The following is a 21,933-nucleotide window of genomic DNA, read 5'->3' as shown; positions in this document are numbered from 1 at the left end:
GAAATTTTGTGATTTTGTACATATATATGTTAAAAGCATGTTTTGAAAATTTTAGATCAATATCTAATATGGTTCTTGAGAAAACGCTATTTAAGTAGTGGGCTATTTTGCATAAAATTTCACTCTACAAGAAAAAAGGGTTTTTTCATCATTTTTAACAGCCAATAACTTTTGAACAAGTTAGTTTTATACTTCAATTATTATAAGATAGCAAGTGTGCTGTGGATACTTTGAAAAAAGAAAAAAATATTATTTCTGGCATCTTAACTTTTTCCATAATGGCGGGCTAAAGTTGATTTTTTTGTTTTAAGAATAAGTTTTTTTGTGATTTTAAAGACCTTAATCTTAAAAACTAGTTACAAAGTTAATACAAATCAAAATGCCTGCTGATCTACATGTGGTGGATAAACATTTTTAAAAAAATCAGTTGATTAAAGAGCTGCATTCAAAAGTTATAGGTCTCCAAAATGAGTCAGATCGAGATTTTCGTAAAATTGATCTGTGATGCAAAGCATCTGTTACCTAAGATGGCACTTTTTTTTTTTTATAAAATTTTTTATACGCATCAATTAAAGACTGTTAATTAATAAAAACCAAAAAAATTAATGGGCGCTTATTTATAACCCCCAAAAGGTAGTCTCTAAAAGTCAGGTAAATTTTCCATAAAAAATTATTACTTTTTAAAAGTTTAGTTATTGTTTCATTTAATTCTATATTACTAGTATGTCAATCTAAAAAGTACTAATAAAACCAAATAAATTGTTGTATTTTAGAACTAATTAATAATAAGTAATATGCCTGAGCTTTCTACTTGCTGTATTGGTTAAGCATTAAATGAACAGTGCTATCTATCTAATAAAAGTAAACGCTACCAAGAACTGTCTAAACTAAACCAAGAGCTTATTTCTTTGAGAAGCAAAATAAATCCCATAGATTTTATTTGTAGCTATCACGAGAAAGTTTACTTGTTGAGGTATGAGAATGAACATCGCAGGTATTGTTGTAATCCGTTGAACAAGCACGCAAAAAATGTGAAAAGTAAGTTTCAATATTTAATATCTTAATTTAATAAAAATACCTTAATAACACTAAATAAATAAAAAAAAAAATATTTAATAATTATTTCCGTTATTTTTTAGATTCTCTTAGAGTTATCAGTCTTTCATATGCCAAAGATTTTGGTTTAATACCTGGTCAAAAAATTTGCACTAGTTGCAGAAAAGTTCTGAATTGCAAACATAATACAAAAGAAAATGAACTCCAAGAAAAAGAAATTTATGTTGACAACCATACATTAAAAGAAGATCTTAATTCAAGTATTGCAAGTTTTGGATGCTCACCTCTAAAACTTGTTTCAAAAAAAGAGTTGCATATGGAAAGCGTAAAATTGATAGCGTAAGAGCTCATACACAAAAGGCTGTTGCCAATGTGCTAGGTTTAGAAATAGCTGCACTTTGTGGAATTGAATCACCCTCAAAAAAATGTTTGAAAAAAACAAACACAGATTTAGACAATATTATGACTCAAATTAAGTCAAAATTTGAAAAAACATTGTCAAATTCTGAAAAAATCACACTTCTTACACTCACTCCAGACAGTTGGTCAATAGAGAAAACTCAGAAGTTTTTTTTTACTTCAAAAAGATCTGTAGTACAAGCCAGAAAATTAAGTAAAAAAAGTGGAATACTATCAAAACCTTCTCCAAAATCGGGTAGAAAACTAAGCGAAGATGTAATTACAGAGGTTGTTCATTTCTACGAATGCGATGAATATTCAAGGGTTTGTCCAGGAAAAAAAGAGTTTGTTTCAGTTAAAGTAGATAGTAAAAAGCAACATATCCAAAAGCGCCTTCTACTAGTCAATATGAAAGAGCTACATATTGAGTTTAAAAAGAAATATAATTATCTTAAAGTTGGATTTTCAAAATTTTGTGAGCTAAGGCCCAAGTGGTGCATTCCTGTGGGTGGTGCTTCTGGTCTGCATGCAGTTTGTGTTTGCCAGTACCATCAAAATGTAAAGCTCCTTGTACAGAAAATTCCTGGAATTTCTGATTACAAAATCTTATTAAAATTAATGGTTTGTAGCATTGAAAATAGAGATTGTATGCTGCATAGCTGCGATAAATGTCCTGCTAAAAAGGTTTTGTTAGACTACATTGACACTTAGAAAAAGAAATTAGTGAAGTTAACTTTTATCAATGGCAAAAATCAAATTACCAATGTACTTTAGTACCAGCAACTCTACCTTTAGATGAATTTATTGAAATGGTTTATGAACAGTTAGATAGTTTACGAGTGCATCATTTTATATTAAAAAGTCAAGCCACCTACTACCAACATTTGAAAACTAATTTAAAAGAAAATCAAGCTTTGGTTCTTCTTGACTTTGCAGAAAACTATAGTTTTCTAATACAGGATGCAGTGCAAGGTTTTCACTGGAATAACAGCCAAGCAACTGTGCACCCCTTTGTTGCGTATTTTATAAAAGATGGAAAACTTGATAGTCAAAGTTATTGTGTTATATCAGATCATCTGAAACATGGAACAGATGCTGTTCATTGCTTTATCGGTAATGTTATTGATAAACTTAAACAATTACAAACATTTGAACACATTATCTATTTTAGTGATGGAGCTGCATCACAATATAAAAATTACAAAAATCTTATCAACTTATGCTACCATAAACACGATTTTGACATGACTGCAGAGTGGCACTTTTTTGCAACATCGCACGGTAAAAGCCCTTGTGATGGTGTTGGTGGAACAGTGAAACGTCTTGTTGCATGAGTCAGTCTACAATCACTAAACGATCCTATTGACACACCAAGCAAAATGTACAGCTGGTGTGTTCAACACGTCAAAGGAATATCTTTTTTTTTGTTGACAAAGTTTCAATAGAAACACATACTACAAACTTCAATTTGGAAGAGAGATATCGTTCTTGTTCGACAATACCTGGGACACGAAACCACCACAGTTTTATCCCAATGTCACTTACCTCAATAAAAATAAGAAGAGTCTCATTTGATATTATTTGCACTAATGTGGATTTTTCTACTTGCAGAATTTATATTAATAAAATTTCCAGTTACTCACCAGGAGAATATGTGGCCTGCGTTTACGATGCTCAATGGTATTTAGGAAATATTCTTAGTATTTCAGAAGAGCATCAAGATCTTAATATGAAATTCATGAAAAAGTCTTTATGTAACAAGTTTACGTGGCCATGCAGAGATGATCTTTGTTGGATACCTCTAATGCATATTTTATGCAAAGTGCGATCTCTTAAAGTCCAGTCAAACATTGGAAGATTTTATAGTATTGACTTAAAAGAAATCAATGAGATTATTTTATTATTTGAGAAATTTAACTTTTTGTAAATTTTATTATTTTTGTTTATTTTCTTAAAAACATTTTGTTTGTTTTTCATTAAAAAAATTATTGTATTATAAAGAGGGGAGGGGACAGAGGGGAGGGGACTTTATCTATTGGGATTTAAAAGTTCTTTATCTAAAGGGATTAAAAGACTTTAAGCATTGATATTTTTTAATTGATATTTCATAATAAATAACATTATATAATTCAATGCATTTATTTATTATGTCAATTTCAGAATTTTATGGAAAATTTACCTGACTTTTAGAGACTACCTTTTGGGGGTTATAAATAAGCGCCCATTAATTTTTTTGGTTTTTATTAATTAACAGTCTTTAATTGATGCGTATAAAAAATTTTATAAAAAAAAAAAAGTGCCATCTTAGGTAACAGATGCTTTGCATCACAGATCAATTTTACGAAAATCTCGATCTGACTCATTTTGGAGACCTATAACTTTTGAATGCAGCTCTTTAATCAACTGATTTTTTTAAAAATGTTTATCCACCACATGTAGATCAGCAGGCATTTTGATTTGTATTAACTTTGTAACTAGTTTTTAAGATTAAGGTCTTTAAAATCACAAAAAAACTTATTCTTAAAACAAAAAAATCAACTTTAGCCCGCCATTATGGAAAAAGTTAAGATGCCAGAAATAATATTTTTTTCTTTTTTCAAAGTATCCACAGCACACTTGCTATCTTATAATAATTGAAGTATAAAACTAACTTGTTCAAAAGTTATTGGCTGTTAAAAATGATGAAAAAACCCTTTTTTCTTGTAGAGTGAAATTTTATGCAAAATAGCCCACTACTTAAATAGCGTTTTCTCAAGAACCATATTAGATATTGATCTAAAATTTTCAAAACATGCTTTTAACATATATATGTACAAAATCACAAAATTTCAATAAAATCTGAGATGGTCCATGAGGGACCTCATTAAAATTTGCACCACTTGGCATGGAATGACCCATTTGTGTGTTGGTGAATTAATTGTTTTTCAAACCTATTGAATTTTACACAATGATGCATAGAATTGACTGCAAAAAAAAAATTGTACACTAACAAAATAGGTAATTTTTTTAACATAAATCAAGCAAAATGAACAATCAAACTAGCAAATAAAATTGGAAATAATAATTTTTTTAATACACTTTTGTTCTAGAAATGAAATAATATATAGTTTTTCAGTAAAATGATGTTTTGAAAACAACATTTGTCTTTCCATTAACAAAGACTCATTGTCGATTTAAAAAATCAAGGAAAATCCAACTGCCAAATCCAAAAAGAAACAGGAATTCTTTTTAACACAGTGTCCTCAATTGTTAAGAAGCATGATCTGATTGGAACCATCGCTATTGTGCCTGGCAGAGGACAACAACAAGACCACCAATTAATCACAATGTCATCATTAATATAAAGAAAAATTTGTTTTGTTAGCTAAGCTTTAAAAGTTTAAGAAAACCACAACATCATAGCGACTCCACAACATCATAGCGACTCCACAACATCATACCGACTCTACAACATCATAGTGACTCCTCAACATCATAGTGACTCCACAACATCATAGTGACTCCTCAACATCATAGTGACTCCTCAAACAATCAGAAATCATATTAGAGAACAAGGTTATAGAGTAGTTTGAAAAAAAACATTTTTAACTTTAAAACAAATGAAATGTCGATTAGAGTTTGAAAAGAAGTACGAAAAAATGTTGATATATTGTAAAAAATTTTGGGGGTCAGATGAGTCAAAATACAATCTTGTCTCATTAGATGGAGTCCAGAAAGTATGGCAAAAAAAAAAGGAGAAACTTATAAATTGAGTTGTTTGCGAGGTAGTGTAAGCATGGAGGAGGAAATGTGATGTTTTGGGGTACTATCAGATTTAGACAGGAATGACGTGTGATCGAACCCTATTACTGACCACACAAATGATTTTTTTTGTTGACAACTTGATCACGACTGTTTACATGTTTTGATAATTTAAACATTTCAGCAATGCGCTGAAAAAAGAAACGCTAAGCTAAACAGTTTAGCTTAGCGCTTTTAAGTCTTTTTTTTAAGTCTGAAAACTATAAAAAAAATTTAAAAAACTCAAAAAGATAACAATTCCTCACTAAAAAGAAAATATATAAGCTTTAAAATAAAACTCAAAAAACCCAAACTTGAGGCGAAATTAACTTTTTGTTACATTTTTAATTGCGGTTGAAATAAATTACTTCAAAATTTATTTTTGAAACCTTTTATTAAAGTTACATAAAACGCTTTTACAAATTACTTCTAATAATTGAATAAATGAACAAATTTTATTGAAACTGTTATTTGTTCAAAAAGTAAAACTAAATTATTGAAATGAAAAAATATAATATTCTTAAATTGCATAAACATTTTTTTGAAAAAGTCACAAAAAAAAAAAATTTTTTAATAATAATCTTTTTAAAATAGTAATTTTTAAATTTCAAGTTTAAGATGATCATTTCATTAGTCAAGTTTTAAAAAAAAATTAAACAATTCTTTGTAATAATAAAAACAAAAAAAATAAAGCAATTAAATCATTCCATTGCAATGGGAAGCTTTTAGTTAAACTCATAATTCAAAGTATTAAAAAAAAAGTCTTAAAAATTATAGAATTTTAATTTTTAAGACTTAAATTAAAGATTTTTAGAAAGACATGGAAAAATAGTTTAAAATGTTTAATTTATCATAAAAAATACATGCCTACTAAAAAAAATTTACATTTTTAATTTACACAAAATCCATTTATGGGCTCAGATTAAATTACATTTATTTCAATGTAAAAATATGACTTTGAAATGTAAAATATTAAATATATTTACATTTAAAAGTAACATCATTTTTAAAAAAATTACATCTATTACATCTAAAACTTTATTACATAAAGTTAATTTTAAAAATGCTTAACTTTTACTCATAAAAGTAATTTATTTTTACAATTAAAAATAATTATGATAAAAAAGCTACTTGTAAATATAAATTACTTTTCAAAGTTAGTCATGAAAAAGTAATTTAGATGTTATTTATATAAAAAAATTTCTATTTTTTAATTTACTACATTTTCATAAATATTTTTAATTAAGATTGATACTAAGGTCATATTTTACAAATGGATTTATTACTTCTGTTGTAATCCTGTGTATTGTAATTCATAGTATTATATGTAACTCCGTTGTAATCCAGTGATTATTTAATGATTATTAATTTAGTTTTCATATTTGCAGACTAACTTGAAAATCTTTATCATAGTGATTTTGATCTGAAGAAAGTTATTAAGAACATAACCCCTATTTTTAATTTGCAAAATTTCTTCATAGTTTATAGAATTGCTAAAAAACAGAGAATTATTGAAAAATTCTATAGAAATGTTGCTATATATCTGTTTTGCAAATTTTAAATTTTTAGAACTATTCACAAGGATCAAGAACATCAAGCCTAACCAAGATAGAAATATATATATATATATATATATATATATATATATATATATATATATATATATATATATATATATATTTAAAGATCTTTGCTTCCAAGAAGGCTGCAAGCAACCACTAATTAGAGTCGGAAGTTACTGGAAGAGAAAAGATGAAGATTGTAGAGCAAGATAACAATTGACAGACGACTTAAAAGATTGCAAATTATAAGAATCAGGAAAGCAAGATAAAGAAAGCGAATTCCAAAGAACTGATGTTTGAAGAAAAAAACTAGAGGTATAAGAGTTTTTGGAGCACATAAGAACAGTCACAGAAAAAGGATGAGACTTATTTGAATGACGAGTAACATAAGAATGAATTTTAGTAGATGGCACAAGGGACGCTAGCTCTTTAGAGCAGTGCCCATTAGAGAACCTGTAGAAAAGAGAAAGAGAAGCAACATAATGACGATGCAACATAACGATGTGATAATGGTTGGAGGTTGGCTGTAAGAGCAGGTCCAGCTATGTTTACAATGTGTTTTTTGTCTAAAAGAGAAAGGGCATCATTAGAAGATCTGCCCCAGATATGGCAACAATATTCCATACAAGGGCGGGTTTGAGATTTAAAGAGATAAAGAATAGAGTCCAGAGTAAGAAAGTGTCGAGCTCGATAAAGAGATGCAACCTTAGCAGATGCTAATTTTGCAACAGATTTGATATATGGTTTCCAAGAAAGATCGGAAGTAAGAGTTAATCCAAGAAGATGTAGGGTAGATGACTCATTGAGTACATTATCGTTCATAAATATAGGAAGATCTAAATTATTGCGATAACAATAGGAGCTGAAAACTTTTATCTGAATTAAAGTTCACCAACCACTGTGAGCCCCATACTGTAGCAGAAGTGAGATCCTCTTCAAGCTCAAATCAGAGAGTGTTGGCTACTTATCATGACAAGAATAAATAGTAGTATCATCAGCAAACAATGCCACCTTAGATGTGAGAACATCAGGAAGATCGTTAATGTAAACTAAAAAGAGTATAGGGCCAAAAATTGAACCTTGAGAATTGTTTTGCTGATAGATATGGAAGTAACAGTTTCAATTGGCAATTGCAGCAGCACAATGTGAGGATAACTTTGGAGAAGAGTGAGGCTAGACCTGGAATCGTCAAGAAGGGATAAAAGATTCGATGCCTACGTGAATCCACGAAGTTATGTAAGAAGCACATTTGTCAGCAGGAAGACGAAAGATTTTTACCCAAGGGCCATCACGGAGAAAATCACAGAAAGAGTCCCAGTCAGCTTTAAGGTAGTTGTAAGTGGTACGATGATAGGGGGATTCAGATGATGAAGAAGAATGAGGTAATAGTTTTAGAGAGATCAAACTGTGATCAGAAGCTCCTAAGGGTGAATGTGGAGAAACTGAACACTGACTAGGATCAGAAACAAGGCATAAGTTGAGTAGAGAAGGTAAATGATTCGGGTTGTCTGGAAAGCAAGTTGGAAAGTTGACTATTTGAGTTAGGGATTGAGAAAGGCAAAAGTTGTGGGCTTTAATGCCTGCAGAGTCACTGACATTAGAGCCAAGCCATTCAGTGTGATGAGCATGAATGATAGGTTTAGAGAACTTGGTGATGACGGTGGTTTTTTGTGTTTTATAGTTTTTGGTACTTTATTCATTTTTAAATTTGTTTTTTAAGTTTAAGAACTTGACTCAAAGCATAGATAGTACTCAGTACACTGTTTAATAGCCCAAGCAATTGCCTCATTACTATTAATAAACCCTAAGCAAAGTAACAAAGGGCTCCAAATGTGGCTTTGGCAATGCACACCAAAAGTACAAACAGGGACACCATCTATGCGAAACATGGCACTGTTAATACTTTGATATTTTTCAGCTGTTGATGGAATCAGCCTCTCTGAGAGCAACCCCAGAGTTCAGGAAACCTGATTACCAGCTGGCCTCAGAACCATAAAACTAAGTTTTAGAGCTGTTCCCTCATTAGGAGATAATAGAATAAGTTGCCTAGCCATAAAAATAGAGACACAAGCAAAACCCATGCATTGAGTCAAGAAGATCCAGCATTCAACATCCTAAACTGGAAACAATGTATTAAAAATACATCTGCGCCAGCCTAATAGATATAGAAGTGGTGCAAGGCTGGTTAACAGATGGAATCTGTTTAACTCTTAAGTCTTTGCCTAGGAGGCCTCAAAATACCAAGATGAGTATTTTTATTGAAACACCATCTTTAGCCTTTACTCAACCAAGAGCCCCAAGGCAGGGGGTGTTTTAAGTCAGAGTTGGCATCTCCTAGCCTTTGCCTAAAAAGGTTTATCCTGCAAGGCAGCAGGACATGGAGCAGATTGTACTGGGTTACATATTACCAGTAGCAGGATAAACTGACCTTACAAAAATAACCAAGATTCTGCCTATCTTATAAAAATCATTTAATTTCAACATTGGATTTGTATTTAAAATGACTCATAGGCAAAATTTCGCCTACGGATAACCGAGTCTGGTCAGGCAGGTTGAAAATTCTTTATAAGAACACAAGATGAAAATCAGCCCAGCAAGACAGTTTTGTTATGAAATTAAAATAATATAAAGTAATTAAAGGCAACAAAGTTTTCTGCAAAACTGAAAAAATAAACGTTTAACTTGTGAAAAACAAGAAAACAGGAAACTAATAAAATATATACATAAAATCTAATATTGGCAGTTTTTGACGATATACTTAATGCAGTCAAAATAAATTTTTGTGCTGAAATTAAATTTAGAAACTTATCTTAAATTTATGATGCAAAACAAAGCACAAATGAAACCACTATTGTTATAGTAAACAAGCAGATTATTAGAAGATTGCCTCTTTGGAATTTTTCTGGCCTTTTTGCAATTTAGGTGAGGATGATACAAAAATTTCTAACAAAAAAACACTGAAGGAAAAAAAAAGAAACTTAATAGCAAAACTAAATCTTGCCATTCATATCCATTCTGAAGAGCATATTTAAAAAGGGGGTCTAATTTTTAGAATATTAATTAACACTCAGATGCAGTTTTGTAGAATAAATAATATAAAAAAAAGTATTTCAAAATTTTCAGAAATTTGAAAGTAAAAAATTGTTTTATTACAATTTTTAGAACTTTGATAACAAAAAAATAGACACATTATATATTACTTATATTACTTAAAGAGCTTTGAAAGAAAAAATCATTTTAGTTCTATTTTAAGAATTTAGATGATAAAAAAAAATGTTTAAATGAAAATTTTAGAATTGCTAAAGGGAATAATTGTTTTGGTGGCATTTTCAGAATTTCAATAGCATAAAAATATTTCAATGTAACATCGAAATAAAAAAATTTTCAAGTCTTATTAATATTTTTGATGATGCAAAAATATTTCAGTGCAATTTATAAAATTTTAAAAGTGAAAAATTGTTTTGGTGCAACTTTTAGGATTTTAAATGGAAGCTTTAATATCTTCTTGCGTAGCTGCTATATCTACTCTACTCCATGGTTTTCACCTTCTTGTTCAGCTGCTATATCTAGTCGTAATCATATTTTCATGTTCTTTAAAAAACAACTCTTGGCAGCAAACGCCTATTTATTAATGCCAGAAAATCAATGTAAAAAGGTGTTGTTTGATGCTGAGATTCTTTATTTCCAGTTTACTAAATCTTGTATCTTATCTCAGAAGTTAGGCTCTAGAGACTTTTGGAAAATCTTCAACAGTCCCATTAATAAAGGTAAGTCTGATATTCCACCTCTTATTCATGGGACTGATCTTATTACCTCTCCCAAGGATAAATCAAAATTTAGCAAAGAACTTTTTTCTAATTAGACTCTTGAATCTTATAGCCATGCACTTCCTGTCATTCCAGTTAAACAGGTTAACCCATTGTTTAGACATTCAAATCACTCCAGCTTCTGTTGCCAAAGTCATTACTCCATTAAACTCTTCTACAGCTCATTCTCCAGAACTTTCTTCAATTTAAAGTATTTAATATGTGCTTGACTAAACCTTGTTTTCCTGCTTGCTGGAAAATAGCATCTTTTCCTGCTTGCTGGAAAATAGCATCATTAAATAATTTATTGTCATACGATCAAAACCGTTTTTGGTCTTATCATTCTACCGCTGACTTGCTAACTGCTGTGACTGAAAGACTTCATCGTGCATTAAATGGATGCGGCAAAGCTAGGGCTATTGCTCTTGATATGCCTAAAGCTTTTGAAAGAATTTGGCATACTGTTCTCTATTATAAGGTTGCCTCATACAGTGTATCTAGGAAAGTTTTTAAGATTATCAAACCATTTCTTTCTAATCGTGCAGGGGGGGGGGGAGTCCATGTTTCAATGAAAATCTCCATGGTGTAAAATGAGCTAAAGCTTTTTTTAGAAGACATCATCAGCTATCCGTGAAATTTTCTGGAAACCTCAAAAGGATCAGGGCTGTAACACAACAAACAATGACAGAATATTTTGATAATCTAGATAATGAAACAGAAAATGTACCTGCAGAACAGAAGACGCTGGGAAAAAAAACTTATCCTGAAAAGGAGTAAAATACCCGGAAAAAATTATCAATAGTTCTAAATTGGCAATTTTGCTTATTTACTGTGGAAATGCAGCTGGAGAATTGCTGGCTCTTTATGTAGTCTACAAGGAGTAGTCACTTTAGACCACATAAACAGAAGGTGGCCCACCTGAAACAATGTATAATCACTCCAAAAGTGGGTGGTTCAAGAATAAATCAATTGAAGAAACTCAAGATTGCTTTGTTAATGCCAAGGCTAAAAAGGCAATCATAACAAAAAGTTATCATAAACGATAATCTCAGTTGTCACATTAATGTCAACCTTTTAAAATTTTGTGAAGACAATGATGTTTGCTTTATTGTGTTACCACCAAATTCAACACATCTTACTAGAGGTGTACCGATGCATTGATCATTTAGCCAATGCACTGGCATTGACATCAGTCTTGGTAATCATTGACCGATGCCAATTTTTTTTAAAAAATCAATTTTTTTATTTTTGTGTTTCTATATTGTATGAGAAAGCATTATTCATTCATAAACAAAAATGCATGTATAAGCCTAAATATAATAATATATAGACACTCTAAAAATAATATATACTAAACCTTTAAATAATTTTTGAACTGTTTTTTTATCAGGATCTCCCTGTATTTTTATAATTTAGGAAGGCAATTATATGACTTATAGATCTAAACTATACAAAGAGACAAGTTTAAAATCAAGAAATGTAAAAAAAAACTTTTTTTTGCAATATATTCCTCTTCTTTTTATTTTTTAAAATGTACAAATTGCTATGAATGTTTACTAAGTAGGCATCAGTGCACCCCTACATCTTACCCAACCACTAGATGTGGCCTTTTTCAGGCAAATAAAGATGTTATGGAGAAAAATATCATTAAAATGGAAAGCGGGTCCTGGAATGTGCAACGAAAGCTTAACAAAGACACTTTCCCTAACAATCAAGTCACCTTCATAAATCAATTCAAACAAATTATGCAGAAAATATAATATCTGGTTTTAGAAAGACAGAGATATATCCACGCAATTGACAAGAAGCGTTAAAAATGTTTCCAAAAATGATTGTTTCACCAAGGAAATCAAATGAGAATGTCAATCAATCATTTCTTGACTTTTTGACAAGATCAAGAAGCGCTAATATTCCAACTTCAAAGCGTGTGAGAAGACAGTTGAATGTTACAGCAGGAAAAAGTATATGGTCAATCTTCTGATATAAAATTCTAATAGAATAGAATTACAGGAACTATCAGTGCTACTCCAAGAGGAAAAAACAAAAAAATTGCTGAAAATACAGAACAAATCTACAGAACAATCTAACTACAGAACAAAATAATGACAGCTTAGATAGTGAAAATGAACTGATTTGGTTGCAGATGATGCTATTAAAAGTAGTAATAGCAATGAAAATGATCTGTTAATGACAACATAAACAAAAGTTCAGATTTGGTCAACACAGAAGAGGTAAAAATCAGCATTGATGAGTATGTGCTAGTAGAATAAGATAAAAAGTTATAACCTGATTGCATTGTAAGTGTTAGGATGGAAAAACCTTTTGGTGCCATAGTTTCTACAATAAAGCCATCAAAAAATCACAGGAAATTGCCAAAAAAAACAGACATTCTTTTTTACAATATCGATGACATTTTTTTCTCTATAAACATCATTACTAATACCTAAGCCTATGAATTAGCAACAAGTTTTTTTACATTAACATAGATATGGGAGAGAACCACAAACATCAAACATGTCTCAAATTCAGATCCAAATAGCCTCGGATGACAGTAAACTTTCATACTTTTTCAAAAAAGTTTTAAAAAAAAAGAATTTTACAAATTGTTCGACATAAATTGTTATGCAATTTTGACAGTTTTGCACCTACCCCCAACCTCCCTAGTAACAAATCTTCACACTTTACTGACCTTTTCCCCCTAAAATTATGCAAAAAACTCATAACCTTTCTAATAATTCCTCTCTGAAAATATTTTATATTGTTATGATATTTTAAATTTTCTTAGAAGCTTTTACTTAATTTAGTAATAGATTTCAATACAAAAATTTTAACACATTTTATAATTTAATACATTCGTAATAAACTTCAATACAAAAATTTTAATAATTACTATCTAATATTATTTTTTGCACTCATATAATCCCATGTAAATAGTAGAAATTAACAGTGACTAAATGTATAAATACCATTTAAAGATATTTAATTTTTGATAAATATATAACTTTTATCAATCTGTTAGTAACAAGTTAATTTAACGCTGTAGACATCACTATTAATGCAAAAACTGTGATGAGTGTTAAATCCGCAGTGCAGAGTTGAATAATATTTTTTTCAAAGTTTACGTTTTTGTTGTTAAAAAACTATTATACTATTACTTTTATTTAATAATTATATTATTAGATGATATAGTTAAAGACTGCGGCTTCAACTATATAATTGACTGAAATGGCCGTAGACACAGTGCAGTCTACTAAATTTAAGTCAATTTAAAAATTCAATTGCAATTTAAGTAAAATAGGAATCGCTGCATTGGAGTGTACATACATCAACTGTGGGTTTATGTTTTATGTTCACCCTTCCCCCCCCCCCCCTCCAATTGTGACTCCTTACGGTTCATTAAAATTTCAGAATACAAAAACCATGATATAAAAGCACTAAAAATACAAGTTATTTAGACTATAAAGATCTCTTAACATTAGTTTTTTGTGTCTTAATAAAATTTACTGCACGCTGCGCAGTTGCAATAACTATCTTGGTACTAATACACTAAAAGAGCATGTTATTACTTTACTTAATAAGCACATCATTGAAAAAACTAGATTAAAATAGTGACAAAAAGTTAACAAAAAACATGATATAGTTCTCTACCAGTGGATAATTTAATTTAAAAAGCTTGTCAACAAATAGATCAAATAAGAGACCATCACTCAATAGTCAAAAACCTGCAATAATTTGCAGCATATAAAAATGACAATTACCATGTAATCATATTTTAATATTTTATGGAAATTACAGTTAAATTCAAGATACAACACCAAATTTCGATTGGAACAAGTAAAGCAACATCACTTTCTTTTGTTATTTACTCTATGGAAAGTAATTAGATAACATCTAAAAGTATTTGTGTCATCACAGATCATCTGCAACACAATACAAACTCAGTTCATTGATGGCACAGGTTCACAATACAAAAATTATAAAATTATAAAACATATCTAACATATGTTACCATTAACAAGATTATGAGGTATCTGCAGAATGGTATTTTTTACAACATTACACGAGAAGACTGCTTTTGGTGGAGCCTCTATCAAGTGAGTTGTAGCAAAGGAAATTTTACAATTGCTGATAGAAACTAATAATTCAGTTTAGAAAATGTATGATTAATGCAGGCAAAATATCAAAGGAATAATTTTTCTATACAATTGAAATGATGTAACTGTATTTTATTGCATAAATTTTATATTATAAGAATGATATGCTATTTGTTCAAGAAACACGAAACTGCTATTGTTTTATACCATAACAGGTGTCATTTGACAATGTTTATAAAAATTTAATCAATATTTATAAAAATGTAATCAAAAATGTTTCAGCAATTAGTTAAAAGAAAAATAAGTTAGGGCAGTTCCATGTCAATTGACCCAGAAAATGTTTAAAATGTCAGCAAATATATCAGATTTTGCTGATTTTTATACAGTTGAGAATACGTAGTAAAAAATAAATTTCTTGAAAATTTTACCCTCTAAAAGATCCTGAAATATGACCATTTTACTTTTAGCAGATATTGGCCAGGCCCCTCTTGTTCGCTCAGAATCACAACAATTATTTAGAAGTTTTAGATCACACAATTTTTGGTCTTTTTACTTAATAATTTGTATCTGACTATCTTCTAGGGTAAAGAATCCAATAAAATGATCAGAAATAAAAAAAACTATTATTAAGTACTTGTAATTATCAATTTAAATAAATTTAAGTAATTTTTTGTATACTTTGTTTTTATAGACTGTTTTTTGTTTTATTTTTTGTATAATTTGATTTGGATGCTCAAGAAACTGATGTAGTCTTAATATCAAAAAAAAACCTACACATCATTCTATATTCATTGATCTTTCAGAAAATATAAGAAGTTTGATCTACAAGTATATGGATTTCCATATATGGATAATGGGGCATGGTCCCCACTTTTTTGTAGCAGAATATTGATATTGACTTTTTACCTTCCAGACTAGCTGGAGCTCTGAAACTTTTAGCATTTCTGAAGTACTGATGAACATGCATGTTTAAATTGTATCCAGGGCCCAAAACACTAGGAAAGAGGGCTAGGGCATGTGCCCCACTTTTTGTAGTAGAATCTTGCAATAGATTTTTCATTACCTTACCAACAAACTGGAGCCCTGAAACTTTCAGCATTTGTGTAGTCCTAATGAACATGTGTTAAAACTGTTTTCAAAACATGGTTCCATGGGGCTGGGGCACCCGGGGCCATGTCCCATTTATTTTTTGCAAAAAAAATTAGATTTTTTTATTTTTAACAAAGTAAAGATAACTTTGAAAATATTGTTTTCAAAAATTATTTTGGTTTATACTTGTTTCATTTGGTTTTTGATCATTCTATATTCAATGATCTTAATGTCTTAAGAAATAAAAAAATTAATTCATACGTTTATAAGAATTTTGATTTTATATGGATTAAAAACAGTCATCTATCTAAAATAATGATTTTAGCTGAATTTTACATTGTATAATTTAAAACTTTTTGAATTAAAATGTTAACAGCAAGTTATTAAATTAACTAAAATTAACAATTAAAAAAAAAACATCCTGTCATAACATTCAATAAAAATAAATCATAAAAAAATACATCAATAAAAAAGAAATTTATCACCTTTTAAAATCAATTATTTCAATTAATATTTTCTAATTCTAAAATGTTAATATTAATATGTACAGCTGAATCCTAATAATTTAAACACCGGTTAACTCGAACTGTTTTCTATAGTCCCTTAATAGCAATAACAATTGTTTTACTTTGCATTAGTAGAACATTTGTTTAGACAAATTGTTTTCCTTGGTCTCTTGGAGCTTAGTGTTAACCAGAATTTACTGTACCCTCTTAAAACAAAATCATCACTGAATATTGAATGACCAAAAACCAAATAGAAGTATAAGCCAAAAAAAAATTTTAACAAATTAAAATTATTTTTATTTTGTTAAAAATGGAAAAAAAAATTTTTTTAAGAAAATAAGTGGGACATGGCTCTCGGTGCACCAGCTCCATGGGTCCTCTGGTCATCTACCCTGGTAACAATTTTAACAAACATTTATTAGGACTACACAAATGCTGAAAGTTTCAGAGCTCCAGTTTGTCTGGAAGGTAGTAAAAAATCTATTGCACAGTTCTACTACAAAAATATAGGACACATGTCCTAATCCCCTCCTCTATCTTAGGCCCTGGATACAATTTTAACATCCATGTTCATCAAAACATAAAAATTGTTTAAATTTATAATTACAGTACTTAATAGTAATTTTTTACACTTTTGATCATTTTATTGGATTCCTCACACCCAAAAATAATCATTTACAAATTTTTAGTCAAAAAATAATCAGCATTTTTTTAAAGTTATGTGGTTTGAAACTTCTCAATAAATATTGCAATTCTGAGGGGACACGAGGGGCCAGGCCAATACCTGCTAAAATAAGTAAAATGGTCATATTTTAGGATCATCTTGGAGATGATCCTGAAATAAAAAGATTTTCACGGAATTTTTAATCTACTAAGCACTCTCAACTGTATAAAAATCAGCAAAATCTGAGATGTATGACCTAGGCATCAAACAGATGCAAAAAAAAAAAAGTGAAATATTCAGTTTTTGTTTTTCTTATTTATATTAACTAAGCCAGTGGTCGGCAAAGTGCAGCTCTGGAGCCGCATGCAGCTCTTTGGCTCCTTAAGTGCAGCTCCCGCACAAATATCCACGGAAAGCGTAATCATATTTTCATTTAAAAAAAACTTGGTAAGAAAAAAGTTACATCTTATTTTGATGAATTAAAATTCTTCTATAAATTGAGGACATTATGTTGTAAAAATACGGAAAAAACATTGAGTTTAATTTTATTAGTTTTTGTAAACGTAAACACAAACCATGTACGAGCTACTGGCTGAAATTGTTCGTATGTTTTCGGAATACTCCTGTGTGATATAAAGGTACCTTAAGCAGACCAGCATTTGCAGTGTGAACAGTTTTGTCATATTTACCATGTCTACCATTGTCCTTTCTTATTAAAAAGTTGTTGTATTTTTAAATCTAGCTGTACATCTTACAGGTATTTTGTACAATTTTATTACACCTGCTATATACAGGGCTCTTTCATTTTCAAGTATACATACGTCTTGACATAGGCACGTACAATTGCCTTATGTATACTGTTAAAATAAAAAATGTCAATAAATTAGTTAAAAAGGGATAGAGATATCATAGGTCGCTGTGGAAACTTTTTTATAAAATTAAAAAAAAATATTTGTCAAAACAATTATCACTTATTAGACAATATTTTTCTGAAATGGTTATCATAAATACTTAAAGCTTTATTGACAATAATCTTTTGATATAATATTGATTTGTAGAAAATTGAACTAATATCTTGCGGGTTTTATGCACATTTTTCATTTTATGTGTGATGAATATTAAAAGTAAGCATTATTTATAAAATCACAGTAATCCTATGATTTTATTTTAAATAAAGTCACAAATAGTTAGAATTTAAAATCTTTATTACTGGATTTGCAATTTCTAAATTTATTATAATAAATTTTAATAGAAATGGAGGGAAATTCCATAAAAATTTGCAACTGTAGGATACATCGAAATATTGCACTTCATCAATGAAGCTGCGATATTCTTCAATGTAACACAATAAATTCCATGTCTTTTGTTAAAAACTGAACAACTTTTGTCCTTTTCTTATGTGAACTTTGAATACAACCTTCTGTTATTTTTTTTTTTTTTAAATGAATAGTTCGTCTTACATAGAATACACTTATTTGGATATTTACCCGCAAATATATTTCAAACATTTTTTCTATAACCATTGCTACTTATTGTTAAACACCACATTACAATTTCAATTTTCTTCTTGAATGTACATTTTTACAGTTTTTCTGTTATAAATAACTGTGTGATTTTAAGCAATATTATTTTGTAAACAAAATAATATTATTTTAATAGACACCCCAATTAACATGGCTACCAAAAAAAAAGCAAAGAAAAACTGAAGATGAAAACCGCGACTTTAAAGTTGAGTGGACCAAGAATTTTGCGTTTATTCAAAACTTTAATGGACTTCCGACATGTTTTATTTGTAAGGAGAAATTCGCGCATAACAAGAAGTCAAATTTAGAGAGACACTTTACAAGAAAGCATGTGTCATGCAGCACTAAATACCCTACCGGTGATGCAAGGAAGAAAGTAATTGAGGAACTTTAGAAGAGTCAAAAGTTGTCAACTTCTGTGTTGAATAACTGGATGCAATCTTCTGACAATATTAATATGGAAAGTTTTGTTTTTAGCCATGAGATTGCTAAGAGAGACTGTACACAGATGGCGAATACATAAAAAATTGTTTTATAAATGCATCTGAAGAGCTATTTTGAAAATTTAAGAACAAAGCAGATATTCTGAAAAAATTAAAGTGGTACCATTGTCTGCCAAAACCATTAAAGATAGAACATTTAAAATATGTTAGAATATAACCACCCAGCATATCGAAGATCTGAAATTGATTTCAGCTTTGTCAATAGCAGTTGACGAGTTTTGTGACATAAATGATACAGCGCAAGTTTCACTTTTTTTAAGATTTATATCTCATTCGGGCCCTAAAGAAGAACTTTTAGGATTATTGCTACTCAATGGTCAGACATGTAGAGAAGACATCTCAAATGCTGTAATTAAGTGTATGAATGAACATCATATTCCCCTCAATAAAATTGTGTCAATTTCGACAGATGGGGCCAAAAGTATGACTGGCATAAGAAAAGGGTTTGTTGCTATTTTAAAAGAAAAAATAAATCATGAGATACTAGTTTACCATTGTATCATTCACCAAGAAGCGCATTGTGCGCAAACATTTTTGGATGAAATTTGTAAAGTTATGGAATTAGTGATTACAATTATTAAATCCATTTTAATTTTAGCCAAAGCTCTTAATCATCGCCAATTCAAAGAATTTTTATTTGAGATGGAAAATGAATATGCCGATCTTCTGCTTCATGACAAAGACACATTGGTTATCAAGAAGGAACGTTTTAAAACATTTCGCGTTTTTTTTTCTGGAAATTAAAGCATTTCTCCTTGAGAAGGGCATTCAATTTCCAGAACTAACAGACAAACAGTGGATCCAAAACTTTTAATTCATGGTAGACGTTATGTCTCATCTAAATCAGCTTAATCGTAAACTACAAGGAAAAGGAAACTTAATTTTTTCAATGTTAGAAGAAGTAATAACATTCGAAAACAAATTATCCATTTTTGTCCAGGATTTTGAAAAGGAAACATTGTTTCACTTTCCAAGCCTGCTGAAGCATTGTCAAGAAAATAATTCCCCTATTGATAAACACTATTTTAAAACAATAATTTTAAATGAGGGAAGCATTTCTCAGCAGGTTTCAGGAATTTAAAAACAGCAGACCAACTTTAGCATTTGTCAATGATAAAAATGCAAGCACATTGTTCGCATTAATAAATATTTTTAAGAATGAAATTTATGTAATAGAAGTGTGTAATAAAAGTTTACTTAACAATCAGATTTGGCTCCCTTTTTTTTTTTTTTAATTGTTGCAATGCTCATATTTAGCTCTTTTGCTAAAAAGTTAGCCAACCACTGAACTAAGCCAACAAATTTCATCAAAATCAGAGATAATTCATGTTGAAATTCTAATATTTTACTTTAAACATTTGGAAGAAGCCATCAAAGACGCTAAGAATGATAAGGCTTTCTTTGAAGTTTTAGGAAAAAACAAAGATAAATTTTGATGGAAAACCTGAAATGACTTTAAAATATGATAATCTTGTTTTGCTGTGACACATAAAAAACCAGATTGGCAAAAAAATTTGTATTTCTATTTAATTTCTCATATTCCAAAACATTGTGTAGGAGTTCTCATACATCAGTCATAACTCGACTTCTGTATGGTTTAAACAACTTGTTGTTTGTTTGCCAATATGCCTATTTACTTTAACTCAAATAACAACAGTTTGTGTGAAACAGAGACCCTCATAATCCAGATGCCTTAATTACATGGGGTAACTGGACTAAAAGTCTTTTCTTTTCTTTTTCCTTAATTAGAAATATTTAAAAACATTAAATTTTATTATTATATAATTTAGGCTTGCATATTTTATAAATGAAAAATCTTTTAGATGGTAAAATAACCTGTTGATTGCTCCAGAGCCATCAATTTTTTTTAAGTGATAAAAATAAGTTTGTAAATAAGGTCAGTTGTTGTATTTGGACCATGATTTTACAATGTGAGCCTCAACCTCATGCTCACATTGTAAAATCATGGTCCAGATACAACAACTGACCTTATTTACAAACTCATTTTTATCATTTAGGGTAAAAAAAAATTTAGAGTTTTTGATTAAATTTTTAATACTTAAATTTTTAATAAACCAAAACAAATAGTAATTTACAAAACCTTTACCTTCTTCTAAATAACAGGGTATAGAATGGGATTCAATAATACGATATCCAAATTCGTAAACAGATTTTAAAGGTATTTTTACATTAACCATCAATTTATTTTGATAACCATTAAAATTGTAAAAAAATATAAACTTCTCTTCAGTTGATGGATAACTAATACTCTCTCCCAATTCAGATGGTGAATTTAATTCATTATCCATTTTTCACTATAAGATAATTATATGACTGACTAATGTTTAAACCTCCTTTATCTGAAACTTAAAAATAATTTTTTTAAATGTGCACATAAAATATATTTTTAAAAATTATTTATGAATTATATTTTAAAACTATTACATAACTATAACAAATAAACAGAATTGCAAACCAATAGCATTTATTAACAACAACAAAAACAACAACATCAATAACAACTAAAAAAATATAAAAAAATATTTAAAGAGAGAAGTTTTAAATTATGAGAAAGATTTAATAGATTTTAGCTGGGAAGAGAGACTGTTCCATGTTTTTATGCTTTTATGTTGTATGAAATCACAGCCATAATAAACAGTTTGATATTTAGGTACAGATAACTTAAAGTTGCAAGCAGATTGTAGTAAGATAATTACAATTTTCCTTATCATAAAAAAAGTTAATTAATGTACAAGGTGGGTTACTATGATTTTAGTTCACACAAATTTGATATTTGAATTTGATGGTTGAATAAGATCACACAATTTAAGGATTTAAGAGTATGTTACAATATGAATTTATATGTGGGAAAAAAATTAATTTTAGTGTTTTATTTTGGAGATGAGTTGGTCTAAAAAAATCAAGCTGTTTTGATTGTCTCCAAATTTGAC

At 29.3% G+C, this 21,933-nt stretch overlaps 1 protein-coding gene across 4 annotated transcripts in view; it reads right to left on the bottom strand.

Moving 5' to 3' along the window:
• The window catches only part of LOC100206659 (FERRY endosomal RAB5 effector complex subunit 3), an 80,067-nt gene extending 58,745 nt beyond the window's left edge, over positions 1-21,322 (bottom strand). For all 4 annotated transcript variants that reach the window (XR_010636716.1, XM_065790973.1, XM_065790974.1 and 1 more), the window contains exon 1: positions 21,090-21,322. Coding sequence is in view for 3 of the 4 variants with exons in the window: in XM_065790973.1 (XP_065647045.1) it covers positions 21,090-21,291 (202 nt within the window). In the remaining variant the exon portion in view is untranslated. The remainder of the gene's footprint in view (positions 1-21,089) is intronic.
• Between the last annotated feature and the right edge of the window lie 611 nt (positions 21,323-21,933).

Source organism: Hydra vulgaris, chromosome 02 (genome assembly GCF_038396675.1).
Source record: "Hydra vulgaris chromosome 02, alternate assembly HydraT2T_AEP".
NCBI lineage: Eukaryota > Metazoa > Cnidaria > Hydrozoa > Anthoathecata > Hydridae > Hydra > Hydra vulgaris.
Note: the sequence above shows the minus strand (reverse complement) of the source record. Positions and strands in the feature narration are given on the sequence as shown.